The following is a 27,828-nucleotide window of genomic DNA, read 5'->3' on the forward strand; positions in this document are numbered from 1 at the left end:
TGAACAGGGACATTAAGAGGTAGGGTAGGGGAGATGCCAGAGTCAGGAACCAGGGAACAGGAAGGAGAGAAAAACAAACAAGACAGCAGCAGCAGGCAGGGGTGTGGGCAGCACACCGAGTGCACAACTTAAAGCTGGAAGCCAGCTGAGCACTGCTTCCCAGCCTCTGTTTAAAGATCCCAGGGTAACCTTCCCATTCCTGCCATATGATGCCACCTGGTGTCTGAAAAATGAAGTCAGCATGAAATTGACTGCCAGGACAAGGAGTCCTTAAGCAAAAACGGCCTTAACTTTTTTTTTTTTTTTTAAATTATGTATCACCCCGGTACCTAGACAGGCATCAAAATAAATGAGTTTCATGCTGATTATCAGTTTTCAAGGCAAATATCAAAGTGAATAACCTTCAGAAAGATGTGTCAAGATATAAGATACTTGTTTCTAAGTTAAGCAGATTCATGAGAAATGTACCTCTGGTTGTGATAACAATTTCAGTTAATTCTGATCAAAAGGGGACAGCTTCTTATCACCTCTGTGTTTACAACTATGGATCAGATTGGAGGAGCACTAATGAGGGTTTCTAACAAGGCTTTTCAAAAAGTTGGAAGAATCAGAATGAACGTTAAATATCTATCTCTGGAATAGGTTTTAATGATTAGTATTATAAAATGTCCCCATCTGCTTCTGAAGGAGTCTATCAACTCATTCAGTAGTTATTGGAGAAACTACCAAATAATCGCCTATGTGTTGTGAGGGATGGAGAAAATTTGCCTTTAAGGAACTCAAAATCTACTTCAGGATGACGTTACCAAGAGAAAAAATGGAATTATTTTAGGAACATCTTTTTATAACCAAACCCTATACATGTAAGCTATTTTCTGAGATGGTTTTTAGGGTTAGGTTTTGTTACGCATATTAAATCCCTTCATAGCTATTGTTTGCCTACTTCAGTGAGGGGTTATTGAGGGCCGAGATGAGGGGCTATCCCCATCCAATCTATATCACAAACACCTGGCATAATGTCTAGCACATACCTATCCTCAGTACATTTCTCTTGAATGGCTGGATGATAGTTCAAGGTTCCCCTCAGTTCCACGGTTGCTTGAGTCCCATAGCCATCCAATTACCTTCCATATTAAATTTCCCTTAAGATACATGGGTGGTAAGAAATGTAGTCTTTCAAAATGCCACTCAAAGTGTCAAGCATTCACTGGTATCACACTTTAAATGACATTATCTAGCAAGAACTTGTCTGAAGCATAACAGTCTCATTAAAAAGTCAAAATTGGTGCTCCATTTCTTCATCTTTTTAAATAATCGACATCAAATTTCCTTATAAGCATTTACTTAACAGGGAATAAAGACATCTAGTATGTATTTATTGTCATCCAAGAGTCAGCTGTTTAATGAGATACTTATTTTATCTCTAAGAAAACCTGGAGGCATTTGCACACTGTGGAATTATTTTACAAGTAGGTTTCAGTACAACAATGGCAATATTTCTGTTTTGCAGATAAACGGCCCAAAACATTCAACATCCTCTTTCTCTTCTATCATGGGTAGAAAAAGAATTTCAGACTTCTATCTCTGTGCAATCTGCACTTAAATGAAGGTTGCCAATTATTAAGTATGTTAATGGGGATTTTCGGGACCAGAGTCTATCATAAGTAGTTTGCTCTATTTTAAATAAATATATGCAAGCCAAAAGAAAAAAATAAAAATCACCTGTGAGTCCACATAACACTTCTGACTCCATATAAATTATATATAAATAATACAAATGTTATATGTTATTTATATATACAGGTATAATAAAAATATATAAAATTTAATCATATATAATTATATTCATATATAATACCTATAATGTATATTAGTATATATAATAATTTTAGATGCATTTGCACACATAAATTTGGCTGTGAATTTTTAACCAAGCTAGATCTTATTATATACTAAATTTTCTTATTTAATACTTATTAAATATAAATATTATATATTAAATATTCCTATTTACTTAAAAATGTATTGTGAATATCTTTTCCCATTAACATAAACATATTTTTTCTTTATCATTTTTTAAATGACTTCATAGGGTTCGATGATATTAATATATTATAATTCACTCAACCAACTAGTAACCACTGTGCACAACTTCTTGCGCAAATCAATGGAGAGACTCATTGCTCAACTCATCTCCATGGACAGACTGTTGCACATGCCCGTAATTACTTCTTAGAACAAATATCTAGAAACAAAATTGCTGGATCAAATGATTCACAAATTCTAATGACTCAGTAAAATTGCCTTTGTAAAAGTTTTATCACTTTCCTTTTTCACCAGTCATATAGGAGGGTTCTCAATTCCCAAACTCTGACTTACTCCAAGTATGATTATTCTTTTTTGAGTCCTGAAGATTCAAATATTTGCCAGGTAAAAATAGTACTCGATTGTTGGTTTAATTTGTTTTATTTCATTATTAGTGAAGCTGATCTTATTTAGTACAGCTATTGCCCATTTATCTTTCTTCTTTTGTTTATTCACTATTTATATCATTTGTCCATTTTTCTATTATGCTTACCTTTTATTATTGGTCTTTGATGATAGGAGTAACAGCAACAGCTAACATTTAATGTGTATTGAGCATGACGCACTAGGCCCTGATTTAGGTGTTTTATGTTTAATCCCATCCTGTGAGGTAAATGCTATTACTGTCTTTATTTTACAAATGAGGCTGCCAAGGCACAGGGGGATTGAGTAACTTGCCCAAGGTAATGTAAATAATGAATTAGGTATAGTGATGAGATTAACAATTCATCATGTATGTTACAAAGACTATTAACTGATCAACATGTATTGAAAATGCTTCCCTTGGTTTATTATTCGTCATTTAATTTTTTTGTAGTGATTTTTGCCTGCTAGGATTGCTTGACTCTATTGCCATCAAACAGATGGGCTTTTATTTTATAGTTTCTGCATTTGATAGCTTGATCACCAGAAGAATATATAAGTAAATATAATGCAAACACATTAAAAACATTCAGACAGCATAGAAGAGTATAAAATAAAGAGTTAACTTATTTTTCATACTTTGCCTATATCGTGATCCTAAACAGCAAAGGTATCTGATTTTAACCATTTATGGGTTTATTTTTTCTGATTGTTATTCTATGACTCTTAACAATATGCATACATTTTCATTTCTTGACTTAGCAACTCCACATAGCATCTGTTCATTTCCTAGTATGCCAGATGCAGAATTTTAGTTAGCTTCTCCCTTCCTTTCTTTCTCCTTTTTTTCTGCTTAACTTCCACAAGAAATATCAGTTTTGGTTGTGAGCACCTTTATAACTTTAAGTAACATATTAATACTTCAACCTCTATTTCTTGATTTATCAACTTTAGACAGTATGTCTTAACTAAGTGATTCATTCCTAATAGAGGAAATCACATGTAAAAATGGTTATTCTCTAAGTTTCCTGGATCATAAAATGCCGTATTTATGAAGAAATGCTTCACTAGAAGCAGATTTATCTTTAGTCATTTTAATAAAACCAGAGAGATCTCTGTAAGTAGAATGAAAGATATTGATACAAATAAGGGTAGGAATTATATTTATATTTATATAGCATAGGCTATGTAGATTACAGGGCCTTTACAACCGTAATTACTTTGTTACTCAGAATAATTCCGTAATGTATATGGAACAACTATTCTCGCATTTTCTAGATCAATAAATTAGCATAGGGAGTTTATGGCCATACAAAATCACGGTAGTGGTCATCTAGGTCAGCAGTCCCCAGACTTTTTGGCACCAGGGAACTGTTTCGTGGAAGACAATTTTTCCATGGATTGGGGGAGGGGATGGCTTCAGGATGCAAGGCATTCTCAGGCATTAGATGCTCATAGGGAGTGTGCAACCTAGATCCCTCACATGCGCAGTTCACAATAGGGTTTGCGCTCCTAGGAGAATCTAATGCCGCCCTTGATCTGACAGAGGCGGAGCTCAGGCAGTACTGCTCACTGGCCCACTGCTCACCTCTCGCTGTGTGGCCCAATTCCTAATAGGCCACAGACCAGTGCTGGTCCACGGCCTGGGGGTTGAGGACCCCGATCTAGGTTTTGTTTTGTTGTGTTACTATCCAGCATCCAGTTTTCCTTTATCATGGCAGTATTACCTGAGCAATAATTCCACCTTTCTCCAGTCTCAGCTCATGTGCTTCCAACGAAGCTGATTATATACCCTTGAACTCATGGAGCAGCTGACTTAGACCCAAGCCAATAAATGCTGTACCTTTACTGGCCATAGTGATTATTCCAAGATAAACTGCATCAGAATCTATGAAAGGTACTAAAATTTAGTCTGGGAATGGTAGAACAAAAATTCTTGGTCAAATCTCCTGAAGAGACAGCCCTGGGAAATGCTGGCAGCCATCTTGTAACCAGAAGAGGGCGCTAACCATGAAGTTGAGCGAAGAAAGATTCCTGCTCATTTCATTGGATCCTTGACTGAGCCATTTCTATTACTGGTGTTCAGTTACATCAGCTAATACAGATTCCTTTTTTGTTTACCTCAGTTTGGGTTGGTTTCCTGTCAACTGTAGTAATTGCACAGTTAATTAGTGGCCATTTTGACACCAAATCCTATGACTTTTAACCTAGGCTTCTTTCTACTCTATCATGCTGCCTCTGAAATTAAGGTTTTTGTTCAGGATTCAAAAACACACACCCTTTGAGATCTCTTCCATATATCTTTTGCCTTCCTTCATAGCCTATTAAATAACATTTAGAAATGCAAATGTATCATGTGGAATTCATTTGTGAGGCAGTATGCATACATGTTTGAGCATGACATTCCCTTTATGTTTGAAATAATAGTATGAGTTAGGGACAAGCTAATTTCAAAACTTTTATGTTAAATAAAGTTATTTGCATTTTAGCACAAACAATTCTGGATCATTTTAAATCACAGGAGCATGATATAGCACCCACCAGCTGCTGCTACGTACAAGAGTTGTGGCCATCAAATTTAATTATGTTAGGTATCTGAAATTCAGAGCACAGTTAACCCAAGAAACAGTATTAAAATTAATCCTATGCTTCTTAGATTAGTAAAGAAAAGCTGCTTTAATCTAAAATGTGCCTAAATACTAGAGCATAGTATTGCCACAATACTATTAAAAGTGTAAAAATACTAAAACTAAAAAAGATGGTTCTTAAGCAAGGAGGTTTGCTGGCAGATGGGAAGGTAAATAAAAGTATATGGCTATTTCAGAGGGGCTCTTGGGGCTTGGTCAAGGGTTATAGTCATCAATAATTAGGTTTCACATTGAAATGGAAAACTTTTTTTCCCATGACACAAGAATAACTCTATTACTGTTCTTAAACTTCAAAACCACACAAAGATGGAAGAAGAAAGGGAAAACACAAAAGAGGTTTCCATTTGTTCTAAGACACACTTCAAGTACATAGAGTCTGCTTTCAAAAAGTTACTATCTAGAAAGGCAAATATATATGTAAATCCAGAGCTGTGCAGGGGTGAAGCAGAAGCTCAGCCCAGGCTGGAGGTTCCCAAAGAAGGAGACTGAGGGAACAGTTGAAAGACTTGATTAGGCAGAACCAGAAGCTGAATTGGTGAACCCAAGAGGAGTGAGCTTTGTCCAAAGGCAGCGAGATACCACCCAGAGAGTTGTGTCAGGGTGCTATACAGGGTCTGGTGTGAAGAGAAAGAAAAATGGAGAGACAATGTTTGAACTTTTAGACTGAAAGTCATAGAAGACCTTTAAATGATATGTAAATATGGCTTTCCTAAGGGAACCAGAAAATGGTTGGCAGAGAGTGTGTGGAGAGGCATTGCAAGGAGAGGAAATATACCTGTGTAAATAGATGTACAAAGAGAATAGTATGTGTGCTATAAATTAAGTTTAAGAAGCAAATGAGCAAGTGAGAATAAGTGAAGAGAATGGCACATGGAAATGTGCAAAAAGGAGGACATGGTGAGCAGCAGACAGCACTGGTAGACAGCCTGGGCCAGGATATGGCAGTGCTATAGACCACTCAGTAGAGCTCATGGAAAGAAAGAGCTGGTATTCGAATATGTAAGCTTTGGAAGTGAAATGATTTTACTTAGGATTACCCTTTATTTTACATTGGAGCTCACTGGGATCACTGTACGATACCAGAATTGCCGAAGCTGAGGAGTACAAGATTTCAGCTAGAATGGCAACGTCTCATTCCTAGAAAGGAAGAGCCCTTGCCACGGTGTGAAACACATCTTCTTTAATTAAACATTATGAAGACATGGGTAGAGAGGTAGGAGAGGCACCTGCAATACCAACCATGTATTGACCTGAGGAGATACTACATGGACTATTTCAAATGCTCCCATGTTGGTGCTCAACAGCATCAACATTTATCCTTAGCGTCTGCATTTTTAATGGAAAACTACTGTGAATGGTAGTCCTGAAACCAGAAAGGCCAAACCTTCCCTGGTTGTGTCAGCATGATTCTTTCCCAAGCTCATTTGCACTTTAGTGGTTTTGCTTTACTTGGCCTTTTCTGACTTGGCAGCTCAGGAAGTAAAAATGAGAAACTCAGCAGATCTTTAAAGAGTTTTACTCCAAATGTTCTTTTAATGCTAGTATTTCTTGGACAGGGATTTCTGATGTCCTAATTAATTGTTCTTGGTGTTTCTTTAAAAGCATCCTTTAGCATTTGTGAATCTGCCCATGGCTTTTGCTCTTAATTTGCACTCGCTGATATTTTCATTTAAAGCAGGAAAGACACTTCTCCGTGGCCAGGTGAAATGTAAGTATATTTGGAGACACACTTGAAAGTTGTTGAATTCACTGACAACTTTGGGGCAGCAGCCTTAAGAAATGTCAACTGGCAAAAAGAAAGAAAGAAAAAAAGAGTAGTACTGCTCTGTCATTTCCTACTCCCCTCTGTGAGATCCGACTTTTAACAATCTTTTGTTACTTCACAATACATTTTCAACTGCATTCGAAGTAATTAACATCCAGAATAGAATCTTTTTGTCACATTTAATTATCAGATATCGACTTTCTTTTGGGATATCTGACAGTTGCCCAAAATGTTGGTCTTAATCTAAAACCAGGAAGAGACCTCTGGCATAGTGAAAGCCACTGAAGTGGCATTTATTAAAGATAAATGGTAAGTGTCTAAAGAGGAGGTAAGGAAAGAGCACTGGCTCTCATCCCCCCACCCTAAAATCCTTCCAGCACAAAGGGAAATTGCATTGGTGCTGAGCTGAAGCTCCATCAGTTTCATCCGTCATGTGATTTTTAAAAGATGTATGCAATCCTATACAGCATTACCTTTGCATTGAGAAATAAAGAGTATTCTGATCCTTACGTTCTGGCTCCAATCTGCCAATCTGCCCATCAGTACAAGGGTTTCTATTAGTCTATTATCTGGAAAGTGACTTATATAAGGCAAAAAATTAAATGATATTGATTTGAAATGAAAAAAGCTCATTTATGTGCATTTTAGGAACCTTAAGTGAATCAGCTAAATATATGCATTGAGTAAAATAAGTTACCCTCTAGGTAGTATCTTGTAATAAGCTGGAAACATAAAACCCATTAATAGTATTAGAAATTAGATGCCTAATGAATTGTGCCCATTATGGAGATTTTCTGTGATAACAATTCCTTGAAAAAAGCCAGAGACTGCCTGTAACTCTATGACATAAGAGAAAAGATACAAGTGAAAGTACATTTCACATGGTTAAAGAAACATAGGCCAAGTTCTGGTACTTACTATGTAAGGACTATGGCCACTGCATCATTCAACACACTCTCTCCAAACAAGAGTGTGTACAGGTCAAGATCGACGTGCAGTTCATGGAAAATGGCCAGCACTGTCACTAGGAAGACACACACAAACATGCAGGTTAGCTGAGATGCAGGCATGGAGTTTTCCTTGGCTATGGTCGCTGCTCAAAAACATTAATTAAATGCTTATCTTCTCAAATCCAATGACTTTACTAACACCAGACCTTTATTCAAAAAAAATATCTGATGCTTAGAGGCTTGTCTTGGCTCCCCACTGCTTAAAGACAAAATTTGAGCTCCCAAGTACAAGTCTCCTATAATCTGCATCTTGCTTACCCTCTAGCCTCATCTCCCTCTGCCCCCTTTGCCCACCCTTTGCTGCCTTTCTCAAGTCACACTGAAATTGCCATAATTTCCCAAACACACTGTGTAGTTTCTTAACTACCTTTGCATTTTGATTCCTTCTACTATGGCAGCAATTCCCTTCTCGTCCACTTGCTACCATCCTCCTATTCCTTAAACACACACACACACACACACACACACACTTCTTGCTACCGAAGACTCATTTTTTTTTCATTCTTTAAGAACCTTTCAAGTGTCCCCTCCCAACCCTTCAACTGCCTCATCAGAGACCTGACTCACTCCTTTCTGGATCCCAGCATTTGGATCAAATCACTGAACTTACCACAGAAAGGACTGGGAGCTCCCTGGAAATGGGGTTCATCTTTGGACACATGGTATTAGGCCATACTCAGTAACTGCTTGATGCATGAATGACTAAATGAATGAGTGAATGAATAAATGAAGTTGTTGCAATGGCCTACTACTGTGAAGGGAGGCATGGTTCCACCTGGGTCTCATTCTGTCCGGAGATCACGCTCACCTATAAAGACGGATTCAGTGTTCTTAAGAACAGGACATGAGGATTTGTTTCTGGTTGCCTGCTGCATGGCCTGCTACTATATGCCATGTTCTTGTATTGAGCCTCTGTAAGTACATTAGGGCAGTCAATAATCACATGCTGATTATCTGTGTTCATCAAAACTATTCAATATCTTGATATTTAAAACAGTTAAGCAGAGTGTGAACAGTAATCATTAGGAAAATGATCCATTGAATTAATTGCCAAGGGGGAAAGAGATAGGTTGAAAATGATACTGATGGCAAATGTTTAAGGCAGAGTGGGTACTTTTAATTCTGTTTTTTCCTATTTCATGGATGGTGAGGTTAGTAACTGTGTTGTACAAAATAGTGCTACGAGGGAATAAAAGCAAGAAAGTCAAGTTGACTTTGAAGGTTTTATAGGTAGGATTAAGAAGTTTGGAACTTGTTCTTTCATCATAGAGAGTGATTAAGAGTTTTAATAAGAGAAATGACACAATCTGAACCTTGGAAATAAAGCTCAGGCAGAAGGGCAGAGGGCAGAATGGACACATGGCTGGAGGCTTTCCCAGTAATTCCGGTAAGAGGTGAGTTGTACCAGGACAGGAAGAGGCCCGGATCCATGCTCCCAAACTCTTACATCTTCATTGTCTTGGGTTCTAATAGACCAATGACCACTGTGCTTTGTACTTCACAAAGGTACCTCACTGGTTTTCATCTTCTCTGTGTGCCACAAGCCCTTAGCACAGTGATGCAACATAGTAAACCTTTAATGAGTGAATGAATAAGAGATACCATCAAGAAAGATACAGCAGAGGTGACAGCACCCCAGAGATATTTGAGATGGAAAATTGGTGGGTGTTGGTGCTTGAGAGGCAGCAAGGAATGACTCTGGATTTTGATCTATGGTACAACATGTGACTATATTTAGTAGCAATGTATTGTACACTTGAAAATTGCTAAGAGAGCAGATTTTAAGTGTTCTCAGTACAATGACAAAAGCATGTAAGCTAATACATGCGTTAATCAGCCTGATTTAGCTATTCTGCAAGATATGCATATTCCAAAAAATTCTGCTGTATACCATAATATATACAATTTTTGTCAATTAAAAAGTTTTTTTTAAAGAAGCTACTGCAAAATCCAAAAAAAAAGAAAGAAAATGCCATGAATTGACATGACAATTGGCCAGATCCAATTTTATCAGGCATAGAATCAATTTTATTATTCTAGTTGAATAGGTCCTATTAATCATGATAGGTAAAATGGCAGAGATTTTACTAGCTTTCTACTAGCATGAAGCTGTTAACATTTGCCACAACCTTTAGATGTTGCAGGTGGTGGGAGGGAGGAAGCAAACACTTCTGCTAAGTAATCTCTTTCTCCTTTTTGGATAGAGGTAAGACACTGCATCTACCCAAAACAAAAAGGTTACAGTGGGATTTGGTTAGCAACATTTTCCTTTGGCTAGGATTTTGTGGAATAAAAGTAACTTTTTAAAACTAGAACATTCTATCGTGGCCTCTCTATTGTTAACTTTAGTCTCTGTAGCTGTTCATTTGTATCATCAAGCTCTGAAAAGGACTTGCAGCCCATCTCCACTTCCATGAAGGTTTCCTAGGCCCACAAAAAGGAAGGTAAGGCCCTTACCCCACCTCTCCACTTACGGAGCCCCTCTGCCCTGTGGGGAAGACTCTACATCTGTCTAACGAAAGCTTTGAGCTTTGAAGAGGAAAGGCTTTTAATTGAATATCCAGTTTTTGTTCACCACTGCTCTGACATTCCCACAATTCCTTTTGAACAAAGAACTGAACTCCATTTCATAAATGATGTCCCACACACAAGAGAAAACTGTTACTTTGCACATTCTTGTCTACCCTGTGAAGAAATGGAATAGTTTTGAAATAAAGCTAGGCAGTGTGTCCTACGAGAGGGAGTATTTGGCTGGGAACACAAAGAGTCGAATAGGTGAGTCAGGAAATTAGTCACCCACTCTGCTGCTGAGCTTGGAGCTTTAAAAAAAAAACTCATTTAATTAGCTCCCTGGCAGGGCTCAGTCTTACATGCAATGTCCAAGACTCTCTGCAGCACCTCCCCAGGAGAGAATTTTTGGGACAGCCGTGGACATGCACATAGCAGCTCTGCCCACACCTTGCTAGGTTGGTAAGGATAACCTAGGTCCAAGGCAGGACTAAAAGTCAACGCCCATGTAAGTGAGAATTCTTGGGACCACAGAGGAAAACACTCTGGACATCGTGTGGATAGGAAGGGGAAAAGATGCAATCCGATTTCTTAAACTTTTGATTTTATCAGACAATTTGGTCATTTCTGTCTTTATCTTACTTTAGTTCCACTCATCTTTTAGTGGCAGATTCTCATGCTTCACTTGTGGCTTGGAGTTCCTTCCCTCTACATACCCTCTTCCTACCTGATGTTGTAGCGAGAGAAAAATTCACTTTGTCTTTCAAATTGATAATAAAAGATACAAGCACATATGATCTTATGCTCAAGTAGATGAACATGCATGCACACACACGCGCGCGCACGTGCACACACACACACACACACACACCCCTACCTCTAGGTAAGCATAGTAGAGGAATGTGATAACTGAGAAATACTACTGAATCCCTGGAGATCGCTGAGAAAATAATTTCAGTTATCAAATGGTAAAGGTCTTTGAGGGGAACGAGTGAGGAGCCAGTGGTGTGGACTGCACTCTGAGAAGCTTTTGATAAAGGATGAAGAGAGAAAAATCCATAACCTATGAGGTCTAAGTGAGGCTTTCTCCTAGACATCTAATTTATAGGTTGACAAGAATAAGCCAGAGGAAAGAGAGGTTGAAGACAGAGAAAAAGGATGAGAAAACTGCTGGAGCAAGGTCTGGAGAAGGCAGAAGAAAACTGAAAGGCAGATGGGGAATACATCTTTTCAGGAAAGTAAGATCATCTGCTGAGAGTCAGGAGAGAAACACATGAGTTAGACGCTAAAGGAGGGTTGAAAATGTGCAGAATATCTTGGAGGCAGATAATGCAAGTTTCATGAAACACTGTTAGGGTCAAACACAGGATAATTTTCAATCTGTAAGAGAAAACTGTAGCACTAAAATGATGCAATATTTTGATTTCTTCATCATACCAAGGGTCTTTTCCCCTACTACAACTCTATTATAGCATCAAAACTCATCCTTTTTCATCTCAAAGATGATAACCACACCACCTAGGGATAAAAATACAGAGAGTGACTACATGACTCCATGAGTATCTCAATGTATTTACTCTAAGATGTTTTACAATTTTTTTAAACTGCTGTCTTTTCAACTGACCACTTTCTTGATGCCCTTTCAGAACTTCCAAGTCTTTAGGGTGATTTAGTGACAGACCCTTCCCTAGAATCTCCATTAGCAGCTCTGTGACCCCTATTTTCTAAGTGTTTTATAAGGAATTTAAATTTCAAATGATACTTTAATGTGGCAGCTCTCAGCAACCTAGCACAAGATCTGCCTGGGTCGAAGAACAATAACATGGAATAGTTCCTACCCCTGTCCTCCTAAGTTGTCATTCAGCCTTGTCAGAATGCTGGCTCTCCCTTGGAGATTGCTCTCTATGGTTTTCTGTGCAAATCAGTATGTATGACACTTGTCCATGACACATAGAGAATCAAAAACATCTGAAGCTTTTGCAGCTGAATCGGTATCAGGCCTGACAGGTGTAGAACCTTGGTATTCTCATAAACGAGGTAGCATTTTTCCATTTCCAAAAAATGATTATTGTGAAAATGTATTTTCTTTTACTAAGAAGGAGCATGGAGGAGGAAATTCTCCTGTAACTTTTCCTACTTTCCCGAAATATTGTATACAGTGAGATCTGAAGGAGAGGCTTTCAAAAAAGTTGTGGTATCTGGGTGCAGGCTGAAATAGGGGAATTATTTTGAGAACTATTAAATTCTCAGCAAAGATTCAGCAGCAAAATTGATGCCTGGATTGATTTTGCCAGTCAAGTTTTGCCAATCGTAATCCTAGAATACAAGTGAAAAGACTAACCCTTCTGAGTCGGAGAAACAATACCAGATTACAAAGCTAATGACTAGTCGTTCAATTTATTGAGGTCATTCTAAATTTTAAGTTACACAAAACATCATGAAGAATTTAGCCCTAAAACTTTGCAATTTTATTTTAAACATCAATATGCTATATCATTTTGGTACTGAGGTCATAATGGAGAATATATGATATGCATGCACACATTTGTAGCCTTCCTCAAATAGGGTTCCTTGGGGAAAACAAGCTCTTACGCCCAAGAGCAATGGCTTCAAAGTGTGGCCCAGGGACCCCGGAGGTTCCTGAGACCTATCTAGGAAGATCCTCAAGGTCAAAACTATTTTCATAATAACATGAATACGTTACTTGCATTTTTTAATTTTCCAGAGGCTACATGATGCAACAGATTGAATGCAGAAGCAAGATATGAGAATCCAGCTGTCTTCCATTGCACTATATGTTAAAGAGCTTTGTAGAAATGTGAAACAATGCCACTCTTCTAATTTTTTTTGTTTTGGAAAATAAACTTTTGGTGAAAATATGTTATTTATATTAACATGCAAATGTTTTACAATTGTTATTTTAAATACATTAATAAAAACATGTTTTAGAATTTGTTTTAATTTCTAATATGGTAAATATTTTTTATTTATTCATTTTATTTTTTGAGACTGAGTCTCGCTCAGTTGCCCAGGCTGGAGTGTAGTGGCGCAATCTCAACTCACTGCAACCTCTGCCTCCCGGGTTCAAGTGATTCTCCAGCCTCAGCCTCTTGAGTAGCTGGGACTACAGGTGCCTGCCACCATGCCTAGATAATTTTTGAATTTTTAGTAGAGACGGAGTTTCACCATCTTGGCCAGACTGGTCTTGAACTCTTGACCTCAAGGGATCTTCCCACCTTGGCCTCACAAAGTGCTGGGATTACAGCATGAGCCACTGCGCTTGGTCTCTAGTATGGTAAATATTGATAGCTATATCTCACATAAGCAAAAACTACTGGGGGTCTTTCCTAATTGCAAGAGGTGTTGATACCCAAAATCTTGAGAACCACTGCTCTAAGCCATTTGTTATATGTAATGAATTAACTTGTTTCCTCTCTGTTGAGAATGATACTAGCTAAGCACATCCTTGAGAGAAACGAGAAAATATTCCCTCAAATCATCTTCGGTAGAGCTTAATTCCCTTGTTGAGAAGGGCTCCTGAGATCTTAGTATCTTTTGCCATGCAATAACCAGCTGATTCTTTTGGTATACATGTAGGAGATTTCTAATAACTTTTAAATGAGGAAAATTATTCTTTTTACATTAACTCCACTATCACATTTCTAGAATCATATTTCTGTTGCTGATATTTATATTTGTTTAAGCCTTTTTTTTTTGAAATGTAAATGCTTTGTGGGCAGAGATTTATTATGGGTGCGTAATAAAAATATTGACAATCCCACCTCTATCCCTTGACTTCAAACATGGCTGAGTGGTGTTTGAGAATAACCAATTTCCTTTTGTTGATGAAAAACCAGAAGTATAATCCCTAGCAGTCACTGAGAGTAGAAAAAGGTAACCAGAAGGTCATGTGGTTTGGCATTAAGAAAAGTAGGATATATTAAGACTGGAAAGGGAGAAACTGGAAGATCAATCCAGGTGGGAATGTTTTCCAGGTCTTATATCTGGGAACTTATGGACTGAAATCTGCGGGCACTTTACCTAGTGTTTTAAAATCTTCCCCAAGGGTACCTACATCAGAGATATTCTAAATTTAACATTAGCAAAGAACATAAACATTTAACAAAGATTCAATTTTCTCACCAATGGGGTTTAATGAGCCATGGTGAAGTTTAACAGGGAATCTGTGCAACATGCCCAGTATCTGAGTGATGATGACTCATCCCTTCATACAAGCATTTTCCAACTAGGATTATCACTTCAGCATTTTTCCTTTCTAAAAATGAAAACGGTGGGCAAGGGTTTATCTACAAATCATGAAAAAACATTAAATAAAGCTCTATGGAATAAGAATAAAGCTCTATGGAATAAGAATACAGCAGCCATAGTTAGGATGGGTCACCAAAAAAAAAAAAAAAAAAAAGGAAAAAAAAGAAAAATCAACACTTGGAGGTAAAAATATCACTGTGAGCCATGACATGTAAGAACTGTGAGGAAAGAGACATGTTCAAAAGACAACTGTGTTAGTCATGATCATGGTACCCACAAAATAAGAGGGCTTCCCAAACAAGTTTTTTCTCTTGCTACAAAAAGATATGAAAGAAGCAGATTTCTTGTACCATCACTTCCCAACCAGTGGATCAGGACCCGGAGGGACATTACAGAACTGTTTCAAAGTGGAAGATGACCATGCCAGTTCCCTAAATAGATTAGAAAGTTGCCAAGGGTAAACAAGAGTAATATTGAAAAGAGTCAACATTGGGCCTGGGTGAGATACAGGGAAGAAAAAAGACAGAAAGAGATTGGTTATATCATAAATCTACCCCTGTCATCACCCTATGTGGTAAGCTGAAGAATGCACTCATCCTCAGAGCATATGAATATGTTGCCTTGCATGCCAAAAGGAGCTTTGAAGGTGTACTTAAGGTTATTGATATGATTTGGCTGTATCCCCACCCAAATCTCATCTCGAATTGTAGCTCCCATAATTCCCACATGTAATGGGAGGGACCTGGTGGGAGATAATTGAATCACGAGGAGCAGGTCTTTCCTGTGCTGTTCTTGTGATAGTGAATGAGTCTCACAAGCTCTGAGGGATTCATAAAGGGAATTTCTGGTACACAAGCTCTCTCTTGCCTGCCAAGACGTAACTTTGCTCCTCATTTGCCTTCCACCATGATTTTGAGGGCTCCCCAGCCATGTGGAGCTGTGAGTCAATTAAACCTCTTTCCTTTATAAATTAGCTGGTCTTGGGTATGTCTTTATCAGCAGTGTGAGAACAGACTAATACAGTTATGGACCTTAAAATAGGCAGATCACGTTAGATTACCTGGGCAGGTCCAACCTAATCACCTGAGCTCTTAAGAGCAGAAAAATGTTTTAGGCTATAGTCAGAGAGATGTAACTGAAGAAACGTGAAAGAAAGGGAAGGTTGGGAAGATCCCAAGTGTGAGAAGGATCCAACACACTGTTCCTGGCTCTGAGATGTAGGGGATCACTTGCAAGGGCCAGAGAGAGAGAAACCTCTTGGAGCCAAGCGTGACCTCAACTTTCAGCCCCAAGGAAACAGAGACCTTGGTCTTCTGATGGGAAGAAACTGCATTCTGTCAACAACCTAAACCTAGAGCTTCCTGATGAGAGTCCTACCAGTCAGTAGGTTGATTTTTGCCTTGTGAGACTCTGATCCAAGAACCCAATAGAGCCAACCTGGACTTCTGACCTATGGAACTGTGACGTAATACATCTGTGCTGTCTTAAGCCACTAAGTTTGTAGTAATTCTCATAGCAGTTCTATCGAACAAATATACTCTGTTCCTCTCTTACAGTAAGAATGACAAAATGGTGGGGAGGCCAAGCTCCCAGATATTTGACTTTTCAATGAGTTAATGAGTGAGATGTGGCTAGAGTGTTCTCTTAGCTATAGCACAGCCTCCACTCCCCTTACCCCACCACTAGCAGGAAAGAAGTAAGTCACTTAAACAAATTCATGTTTTAGGTTATGCTTAGCAAGGGAAAACCTGGACCAATAACAAGGCTATAGATTTTCAAATATGTGTGCCTTTGAGGTCCTCTGTTGGTGATGTAATTATCCATGTGTATCCCTCTTGGTGCCATCATCACAGGCCACAGATCACTCATTTACTCGGAATGCACTATTTTATAGCTCATCAAATCACTTTATTTGCCAGTTTTTACCCTATCTGGGCTACACTGTTGAGTTCAATCACTATGAAGAATTGGTGATGAGATGGGAATGGTAAAATCCAAACTAGGATGGAAGGTTAACAAACCTGGCAAGCCAAGTCTGAGGGGAGCAAGCCAAAAGTCATAAAGCAGCTCTCAACATAGAAGCAAACAATGGCCATTTTAATTTTCTTTTTGAGCTTTTTTGTATTTTCTAAAATTTCTACAATAAATGTGCACTATTTTTAGAATTAGAAAAGACAGCAACCTACTTATGAAACTGGTAAAACTTAACAAGAACATAAAGCCTGGAACTCAGAGTCTCTTCCCCAAGGCCCCACATGCTGTCTGTGAGGACCTGGCCTTCCTCAGGATTTCTCCCTGGGCTTCCACACTACTTGACCCCACTGTGGGACCTGGCACTGTGAACTCTTCCTGTCTCTCTAAGTGCTCTCCTCCTTTGTTTTGAGGAGACTAGCCCCTTGTGATTTTCCTTTAACCCCTCCAGGTTTTCTTCAGTCTCCTTTGTAAACCCATCCCTTTAATATAGGCATTGTCCAGGAAAAAATCTCCAATCCCCTTCTAACTTTGTAAACTCAACTTGAGTAATTTCATCAATATCTGGTGATGTCGATCTCTAGTCCATCCCTTCCTCTATTTTTAGTAGAGACAGGGTTTCCTTATGTTGGCCAGGCTGGTCTTGAACTCCTGACCTTGAATGATCCACCCATCTCGGCCTCCCAAATTACAGCTGGGATTACAGGTGTGAGTCACTGTGCCTGGCGTCCTCTTCCTCAGCTATAGACTCCCATATCCAACCATTGCCAAGACAACTCCAGTGGGAGTTGTTCTACCTGAACAACTACTTATCAAGCACCTGTTGTGTGCCTGGCACTGGGCATAGATGTCTTACAGATTCCCTACCCGCTAACTAGCCTCAGCAACTCTGCTGCTCTTGTACTTGAATTACCATCTCAAGGAGTGGAACCATCACTGATCCACAAACTTTATGTTTGTATTTTTTAGTGGTGTGATTTATCTTATTTACAATAGAAAAATCTCCAACTTTAGAGAACATAATATTAAGAGGCAAGCCACATTTTGTAGTTCAGTGTTTTACAAGGTCAGGCAAGGAGAGAAAAAGAAACCAGTTTCAGAAATGTTCTATTGTACTAAATACTGCAGCATAAACTAGCTCTGTCATTTCTGGAATTTTAGCCTTATAATAATCCTTTCTGGACTGAAAAATAATATAAGAATGAAGAAGTTCAGTTGTAGATAAAATACTTATATGAAAGTAGCATTTTGAGATCGTTCTAACATGGCCAAATAGGAACAGCTCCAGTCTACGGCTCCTAGCATGAGCAACGCAGAAGACGGGTGATTTCTGCATTTCCAGCTAAAGTACCGAGTTCATCTTACTGGGACTTGCTGGACAGTGGATGCAGCCCACGGAGTGTGAGCTGAAGCAGGGTGGGGTATCACCTCACCTGGGAAGTGCAAGGGGTCAGGGAATTCCATTTCCTAGCCAAGGGAAACCGTGACAGACAGTACCTGGAAAATTGGGACTCTCCCACCATAATAGTGCACTTTTCCAGTAGTCTTAGCAATCGGCACACCAGGAGATTATATCCCGCGCCTGGCTTGGTGGGTCTCATGCCCACAGAGCCTTGCTAAGTCCAAGATTGAACTGCGAGGTGGCAGCCAGGCTGGGGGAGGGCGTCCACTATTGTTGAGGCTTGACTAGGTAAACAAAGTGTCTGGGAGGCTTGAACTGGGTGGAGTCCAGCGCAGCTCAAGGACGCCTGCATGCTTCTGTAGACTCCACCTCTAGGGGCAGGGCATAGCTGAACAAAAGGCAGCAGAAACTTTTGCAGACTTAAACACCCCTGTCTGACAGCTTTGAAGAGAGTAGTGGTTCTCCCAGCACGGAGTCTGAGATCTGAGAACTGACAGACTGCCTCCTCAAGTGGGTCCCTGACCCCCAGTAGCTTAAATGGGAGATACCTCCTAGTAAGGGCCAACTGACACCTCATACAGCTGAGTGCCCCTCTGAGACGAAACTTCCAGAGGAAAGATCAGGTAGCAACATTTGCTGTTCTGCAATATTTGCTGTTCTGCAGCCTCCACTGGTGATACCCAGGTAAACAGGGTCTGGAGAGGACCTCCAGCAAACTCCAACAGACCTGCAGCTGAGGGTCCTGACTGTTAGAAGGAAAACTAACAAACAGAAAAGAATAGCATGAACACCAACAAAAAGGACATTCACACCAAAACCCCATCTGTAGGCCACCATCATCAAAGACCAATGGTAGATAAAACCACAAAGATGGGGAGAAACCAGAGCAGAAAAGTTGAAAATTCTAAAAATCAGAGTACCTTTTCTCCTCCAAAGGATCGCAGCTCCTCACCAACAATGGAACAAAGCTGAACAGAGAATGACTTTGATGAGTTGACAGAAGTAGGCTTCAGAAGTTCGGTAATAACAAACTTCTCTGAGCTAAAGGAGAATTTTCGACCCCATCGCAAGGAAGCTAAAAACCTTGAAAAAAGTTTAGATGAATGGCTAACTAGAATAAACAGCATAAAGAAGACCTTAAATGACCTCATGGAGCTGAAAACCATGGCACAAGAACTACATGACACATGTGCAAGCTTCAGTAGCCAATTTGATCAAGTGGAAGAAAGGGTATCAGTGATTGAAGATCAAATGAATGAAATGAAGTGAGAAGAGAAGTTTAGAGAAAAAAGAGTAAAAAGAAACGAACAAAGCCTCCAATAAATATGGGACTATGTGAAAAGACCAAATCTATGTTTGATTAGTGTACCTGAAAGTGATGGGAAGAATGGAACCGAGTTGGAAAACACTCTTCAATATATTATCTAGGAGAACTTCCCCAACCTAGCAAGGCAGGCCAACATTCAAATTCAGGAAATACAGAGAACACCACAAAGATACTCCTCGAGAAGGGCAACCCCGAGATACATAACGTCAGATTATCAGATTCTCCAAGGTTGAAATGAAGGAAAAAATGTTAAGGGCAGCCAGAGAGAAAGGTCTGTTACCCACAAAGGGAAGCCCATGAGGCTAACAGCGGATCTCTCAGCAGAAACTGTACAAGCCAGAAGAGAGGGGGGGGCCAATATTCAGCATTCTTAAAGAAAAGAATTTTCAACCCAGAATCTCATATCCAGCCACACTAAGCTTCATAAGTGAAGGAGAAATAAAATCTTTTACAGACAAGCAAATGCTAAGAGATTTTGTAACCACCAGGCCTGCCTTACAAGAGCTCCTGAAGGAAGCACAAAACATGGAAAGGAACAACTGGTACCAGCCATTGCAAAAACATGCCAAAATGTAAAGACCATTTAGGCTAAGAAGAAACTGCATCAACTAATGAGTAAAATAACCAGCTAATATCATAATGACAGGATCAAATTCACACATAACAATATTAACCTTAAATGTAAATGGGATAAATGCCCCAATTAAAAAACACAGACTGGCAAATTGGATAGAGTCAAGACCCATCAGTTTGCTGTATTTAAGAGACCCATCTCACGTGCAGGGACACACACAGGCTCAAAATAAAGGGTGGAGGAAGATCTACCAAGCAAATGGAAAACAAAAAAAAGCAGGGGTTGCAATCCTAGCCTCTGATAAAACAGACTTTAAACCAACAAAGATCAAAAGAGACAAAGAAGGCCATTACATAATGGTAAAGGGATTGATTCAACAAGAAGAGCTAACTATCTTAAATATATATGTACCCAATACAGGAGCATCCAGATTCATAAATCAAGTCCTTAGAGACCTACAAAGAGACTTAGACTCCCACACAATAATAGTGGGAGACTTTAACACTGTCAACATTAGACAGATCAACAAGACAGAAAGTTAACAAGGATATCCAGGACGTGAACTCAGCTCTGCACCAAGCGGACCTAATAGATATCTACAGAACTCTCCACCCCAAATCAACAGAATATACATTCTTCTCAGCACTACATCATACTTATTCCAAAATTGACCACATAGTTGGAAGTAAAGCACTCCTCAGCAAATGTAAAAGAAGAGAAATTATAACAAAATGTTTCTTAGACCATAGTGAAATCAAATTAGAACTCAGGATTAAGAAACTCACTCAAAACCACACAACTACATGGAAACTAAACAACCTGCTCCTGAATGACTACTGGGTAAATGGTGAAATGAAGGCAGAAATAAAGATGTTCTTTGAAACCAATGAGAACAAAGACACAACATACCAGAATCTCTGGGACATATTTAAAGCAGTGTGTGGAGGGAAATTTATAGCACTAAATGCCCACAAGAGAAAGCAGGAAAGATCTAAAATTGACACCCTAACATCACAATTAAAAGAACTAGAGAAGCAAGAGCAAATACATTCAAAAGCGAGCAGAAGGCAAGAAATAACTAAGATCAGAGCAGAACTGAAGGAGATAGAGACACAAAAAAACGCTTCAAAAAATCAGTGAATCCAGGAGCTAGTTTTTTGAAAAGATCAACAAAATTGATAGACCACTAGCAAGACTACTAAAGAAGAAAAGAGAGAATAATCAAATAGACACAATAAAAAGTGATAAAGGGGATATCACCAACAATGCCACGGAAATAAAAACTACCATCAGAGAATACTATAAACATCTCTGTGCAAATAAAGTAGAAAGTCTGGAAGAAATGGATAATTTCCTGGACACATGCACCCTCCCAAGACTAAACCAGGAAGAAGTTGAATCCATGAACAGACCAATAATAAGCTCTGAAATTGAGGCAATAATTAATAGCCTACCAACCAAAAAAAGTCCAGGACCAGACAGATTCACAGCGGAATTCTGCCAGAGGTACAAAGAGGAGCTGGTACCATTCCTTCTGAAACTATTCCAACCAATAGGAAAAGACGGAATTCTCCCTAACTCATTTTATGAGGCCAGCATCATCCTGATACCAAAGCCTGGCAGAGACACAACAAAAAAAGAGAATTTTAGACCAATATCCCTGATGAACATCAATGCAAAAATCCTCAATAAAATACTGGCAAGCCAAATCCAGCAGCATATCAAAAAGCTTATCAAGTTGCCTTCATCCCTGGGATGCAAGGCTGGTTCAATATATGCAAATCAATAAACGTAATCCATCATATAAACAGAACCAAAGACAAAAACCACATGATTATCTCAGTAGATGCAGAAAAGGCCTCTGACAAAATTCAACAGCCCTTCATGCTAAAAACTCTCAATAAACTAGGTATTGATCCGACATATCTCAAAATAATAAGAGCTATTTATGACAAACCCACAGCCATATCATACTGAATGGGCAAAAACTGGAAGCATTCCCTTTGAAAACTGGCACAAGACAGGGATGCCCTCTCTCACCACTCCTATTCAACATAATGTTGGACGTTCTGGCCAGGGCAATCAGGCAGGAGAAAGACATACAGGCTATTTAATTAGGAAATGAGGAAGTCACATTGTCCCTGTTTGCAGATGACATGATTGTATATTTAGAAAACCCCATTGTCTCAGCCCCAAATCTCCTTAAGCTGAAGTAACTTCAGCAAAATCTCAGGATACAAAATCAATGTGCAAAAATCACAAGTATTCTTATACACCAATAACAGACAAACAGAGAGCCAAATCATGAGTGAACTCCCATTCACAATTGCTTTCAAAGAGAATAAAATACCTAGGAATCCAACTTACAGGGGATGTGAGGGAGCTCTTCAAGGAGAACTACAAACCACTGCTTAATGAAACAAAAGAGGACACAAACAAATGGAAGAACATTCCTTGCTCATGGATAGGAAAAATCAATATCATGAAAATGGCCATACTGCCCAAGGTAATTTATACATTTAATGCCATCCCCAACAAGCTACCAATGACTTTCTTCACAAAATTGGAGAAAACCACCTTAAAGTTCATATGGAACCAAAAAAGAGCCTGCATTGCCAAGACAATCCTAAGCCAAAATAACAAAACTGGAAGCATCACACTACCTGACTTCAAACAATACTACAAGGCTACAGTAACCAAAACAGTGTGGTACTGGTACCACAACTGAGATACAGACCAATGGAACAGAACAGAGCCCTCAGAAATAATACCACACATCTACAACCATCTGATCTTTGACAAATCTGACAAAAAAGAAATGGGGAAAGGATTCCCTATTTAATAAACGGTGCTGGGAAAACTGGCTAGCCACAAGTAGAAAGCTGAAACTGGATCCCTTCGTTACACCTTACACGAAAATTAATTCACGATGGATTAAAGACTTAAATGTTAGACCTAAAACCATAAAAACCCTAGGACAAACCTAGGCAATACCATTCAGGACACAGGCATGGGCAAGGACTTCATGACTAAAACACCAAAAGCAATGGCAACAAAAGCCAAAATAGACAAATGGGATCTAATTAAACTAAAGAGCTTCTGCACAGCAAAAGAAACTACCATCAGAGTGAACAGGCAACCTACAGAATGGGAGAAATTTTTTGCAATCTACCCATCTGACAAAGGGCTAATTTCCAGAATCTACAAAGAACTTAAACAAATTTACAAGAAAAAAATCAAACAACCCCATCAAAAAGTGGGCAAAGGATATGAACAGACACTTCACAAAAGAAGACATTGATGCAGCCAACAGACACATGAAAAAATGCTCATCATCACTGGCCATCAGAGAAATGCAAATCAAAACCACAATGAGATACCATCTCACACCAGTCAGAATGGCAATCATTAAAAAGTCAGGAAACAACAGGTGCTGGAGAGGATGTGGATAAATAGGAACACTCTTACAGTGTTGGTGGGAGTATAAACTAGTTCAACCATTGTGGAAGACAGTGTGGCAATTCCTCAAGGATCTAGAACTAGAAATATCATTTGACCCAGCCATCCCATTACTGGGGATATACCCAAAGGATTATAAATCATGCTACTATAAAGACACATGCACATGTATGTTTACTGCAGCACTATTCACAATAGCAAAGACTTGGAATCAACCCAAATGTCCATCAATGATAGACTGGATTAAGGAAATGTGGCACATATACACCATGGAATACTATGCAGCCACAAAAAAGGATGAGTTTGTGTCCTTTGTAGACACATGGATGCAACTGGAAACCATCATTCTCAGCAAACTATCGCAAGGACAGAAAATCAAACACTGCATGTTCTCACTCATAGGTGGGAATTGAACATGAGAACACTTGGACACAGGGTGGGGAATGTCACACCCCAGGGCCTGTCGTAGGATAGGGGCATGGGGGAGGGATAGCATTAGGAGGAATACCTAATGTAAATGATGAGTTAATGGGTGCAGCACACTAACATGGCACATGTATACATATGTAACAAACCTGCACATTGTGCACATGTACCCTTGAACTGAAAGTATAACAATAAAAAAAAGAAAGTAGCATTTTAAAAAACAACCTCCCAATAGATAGCCTAGAAATACTTTGACTTCTTTTTTTCAATAGAACTTTTTGGCTAAAAAGTTGATTATCACTGGTATTAGTTTGTTCATCTGTGTATTTTTCAATGCCTTTGATAGTTTCTGGCAAGCAATAGGCAATTCATTCTGTTTATTGAATAAATGAATTAACAAGTGAATGAATCACTGAAGGTCACCCACCATGTGGTTAGCTCCTCAAGGACCAGAACAGCTCCTTTTCTTTTGTACTCTGCCCTTGTAATCAGTCACTCCTTTGCCCACTCACTGACCTGACATAACTTGTTTCAAAAAGCTATCTCCATTTCAGTGCAAAATAATAAATTGAACAACACAATTCCTTGTCTGTAGCACCAAGATAAAAGGTCAATTCCTGTCCTTTCTTGGCTGCTTTTCAAGAAATCCTGCCCAAGAAGCACCTGTGAGTCTTTCTGGAACAAGAGGACCAAATCCAAGTCTGGGACTAGTGGCTGCTCTCTCATCCTAGGTACCTTTCTCTTAAGAAAGCACTCCCTTTTAGGGTTGTACAACTGCTGATCCTGCATTTACATAATCCTGAGAGTGAGTGCCTTCTTAAATTTTACTCCCTAGTTGCCTCACTCTTCCATGGTTTTGACCTCATCAACCTGGCTGAGTCCTAAAAAGAACCAGACAGCAAGGAAATACTCTCTAAGAATTACTGAATCCAATTTGTCTCAGTGTACAATGTCTTCTTTAACACATAAATGGAATGTGTGGGCTGGACACTGACTTTCAAAACTTCCATCCTATACGTCTTTGAGCATTACCGAGAATAAACTGCTTTCATTTAAACAGAGCCATTCTGTTCCCCAAAGCAGTGAGCCAGAGAGGTCTGTCAACCACAGCTGTTTCCCAGCTGTCCATGGAACTGTTGAATTGCTTCAAATGGTTTTCAGTATGTTCTTGAAATTTCATCTTCAGAACACCTGGAGCCTTGCTTTATCCACTTTCAATATCCTGAAGCATTTATATAGTTGGTTGTTCTCTATTATTGTGTCCAATTCTGTTCTGTGGAGGTGACTTTCCATAAGTAGGCTTCCAACTTCTGAAGCAAGACCTTTGTGCCAAGACCTTGCTATTCACAACTCTGCACTAAAGTAGAAAACAGTGGTTGGAAACTTGACTCTGATGTCAAACCAACCTGTGTTCAGATCAGACCCCAGCTGTTATGCAAATGAACTTGGTGATCTTGAGCCGGCTACTTAACCTCATTAAGCTTCAAGTAAGCTTCCTTGGTAAAATGGGGATAAAATAATCCCTTCCTCAGGTTTTTGAAGAATAATTAATTGGAGTTATTCATGCAAAATGTCTGGCATATTGTAAGTGCTTAGTCAGTGGTGGTTACTGTATTGTTATTGTTCATGCCACCAAAACCATTAGTGGGTCAGTCCAGCATAAAATGGAATGACAGTTTCTACTTGTTTGTTTTTCCTTTAACACTTAAAAATTACTTCAAATGAGAAAAAGTAGATATTATGAAGCAGAGAAGTCTTAAAAATTCTTCTCTATCTCTCTTACTTTCTCACAAATTACTCCCTTGAACTTCTGTATTTGGAAAGAACAACTATTTCCTATTCTGTGAGGATTTACTTTGTCTTTCTGAGTCTTAGGGTCTTCATCTAAAAATGAGGACGTTGAGCAAGATTGTCTTTAAGGGCCTTCCACATCTAAAATTCTATAGGTCTCGCTCCAAACTCCAAACTGTAGACTTCAGATGTGGAATGTGTATATTTTCCAAATCATGCCGATGGAGCCCGGATGCAGTGCTGGGATCAGGGGTGTGTTTGCAGGGTTACAGAGCATCATGTGCAGTGGGCAGAACAGTGTCAAGAAAAGTGATCATGAGTTTAACTCTTCTCTGCATGAATGAGGGGAGGGCTGTCATAATTTCAAATGCATATGCACTTGTTTTGACTCTGACTCTAAGGGTTACCAAGACAGGACACTCCAAAGAGTATCTGAGCCCAGGGAGACCTTGCGAATATTCTGCAGGTCACGTTGTCTGTGGCCCTGGAGAGAAACATGGCTCATGGTTCTTCCAGCTGACCTGTTATCTTCTTCAGCCAGGCAAAATATTGGCTTCAGTTACAGGAGACCTTAAGCCTTCTCCCCACCAGGTAGTACTCTGTGTTTACAAAACTGCCTGGATTACCTCTGTCTTGTCTTTTAAACTACTGCCAGTTGTTGTATCTACCTCCTTCTTTAGACTAGGAGCATGCTGAGAGCAGAACCTGTGTCTGGTTTATTATCCCTTCCCTCAGTAGATCCTACAGTGCCTATGACATAGCAGGCAATGAATAAACGTTTGTTAAATAAAATCAGTTACAAAGTGGGAACTTGACTCTTGACTCTTGGATTTCATTTTCATCCAAAGCTTGATTGGCACATCACTGTTCTAATTTGAGAAACAGCAATGGTTTAGGACAAAGAATATTGGACCTGATTTGTCTCCCATCTCTGCCACTTATGAGCTTTGTAAATGTAAATAATCCACTTAAGTTGTTAGAACCTCTGTTGCTTGGAATGGAGATAATTGATCGGCTGTGGTGATGATCAAATTAGATGATATATTTGTACACACTTAGTTAATGGCTGTTATCACTAGATAACATACTCTTCAGTAGAAGTATTCAGATGGAGCTTTTAATTTGCTGCCAATCCATGGCTTTGGGTTGCTTCTACACATTGATTCAAGTACAGCCATTGCTTCAATAAGTAGAATAAGGACATTACTGATTTTAAAGCTGGCTGCAAGTTACTAAAAGTCAGTCAGATTTTTTTTTTCAGGTAGACGTTAGTGTTTAGTATCTAGCAAAAACACAGTCTAGAAATCAAAGGAAACAGAATTCTTAGCTTCCATATTTATATTTCATTGACCTGCTGTGAAACCTTGAGAAAATCTTAAAATTTGGTGCACCTCAATTATTTCACCTAAGAAATGGGTCCTCTCTACCCAAGAACACAATGTGAGAATAACTGAAATATTGTAGGTAGAAGCTCTTTGAGTTCTTTGAAGGAATCACACAATATAAATCAAAGCTGTTATTTTTATTTCTGAGTAAAGTCACTCAAGAATAGAATTTAAGTGTATATGATGGTGTTTTACAGACACAGGTTTATGTAGAGGGTTTTAAACTGATGCTATTCCATTGTGCTTAACATTGAATTGTAAAGACAGAAAATTCAGCCAAGTACTGTTAAATGACACTGTGTGCAGGTTTGGAACACAGATTGCATAGTAAAAATGGCTGGTATGTCTGTGCTCTCTGGAAGCCTGCTGGCTTCAGTGGGAGGTACTCTGGTCTAATATCCTCTGACTCTCTCTGAGGTGTAATTTCTCCCCCCTTGGAATTCATTGAAAACATGAATATCTCTCACTGCTTCTGTTGTCTCACAGCAATACCAATGCAATCTTTCTCTATCAAATATTAGATGCTAAAAGTAGAGTCATCCAACTTTCTTTATAGATGACAGAGCAAATAATTCAGGAACATACACTTTTTACTATATGTGAGCAGATTTTTTGTGTATAATATGGCATAAAACCATCTTGATTTCTTCCTATGCTGCTTAGCAGATATTAAATGAATGTTGTCTTTGTTCTCTAAGCCAGCCCTGGTACTGAAGGAACTACTTTGTCAATTACATCTTAAATTTATTTTTGTCCGTGAATAGAAAATTATTCCATTTTCTCTTGAATTCTTGTGTAGAATATTGATAACACCAGTGATGAAAAACCACAAGTGGAATATACTC

At 38.9% G+C, this 27,828-nt stretch overlaps 1 protein-coding gene across 1 annotated transcript in view; it reads right to left on the bottom strand.

Moving 5' to 3' along the window:
- Positions 1–27,828, bottom strand: part of LOC105470011 (solute carrier family 9 member A9) — a 593,531-nt gene that overhangs the window by 377,526 nt on the left and 188,177 nt on the right. Inside the window, exon 6 of the mRNA XM_011721703.2 lies at positions 7,780–7,885. Coding sequence (XP_011720005.2) covers positions 7,780–7,885 — 106 coding nt within the window. The remainder of the gene's footprint in view (positions 1–7,779; positions 7,886–27,828) is intronic.

The sequence above is a fragment of the Macaca nemestrina genome, chromosome 2, assembly GCF_043159975.1.
Source record: "Macaca nemestrina isolate mMacNem1 chromosome 2, mMacNem.hap1, whole genome shotgun sequence".
NCBI lineage: Eukaryota > Metazoa > Chordata > Mammalia > Primates > Cercopithecidae > Macaca > Macaca nemestrina.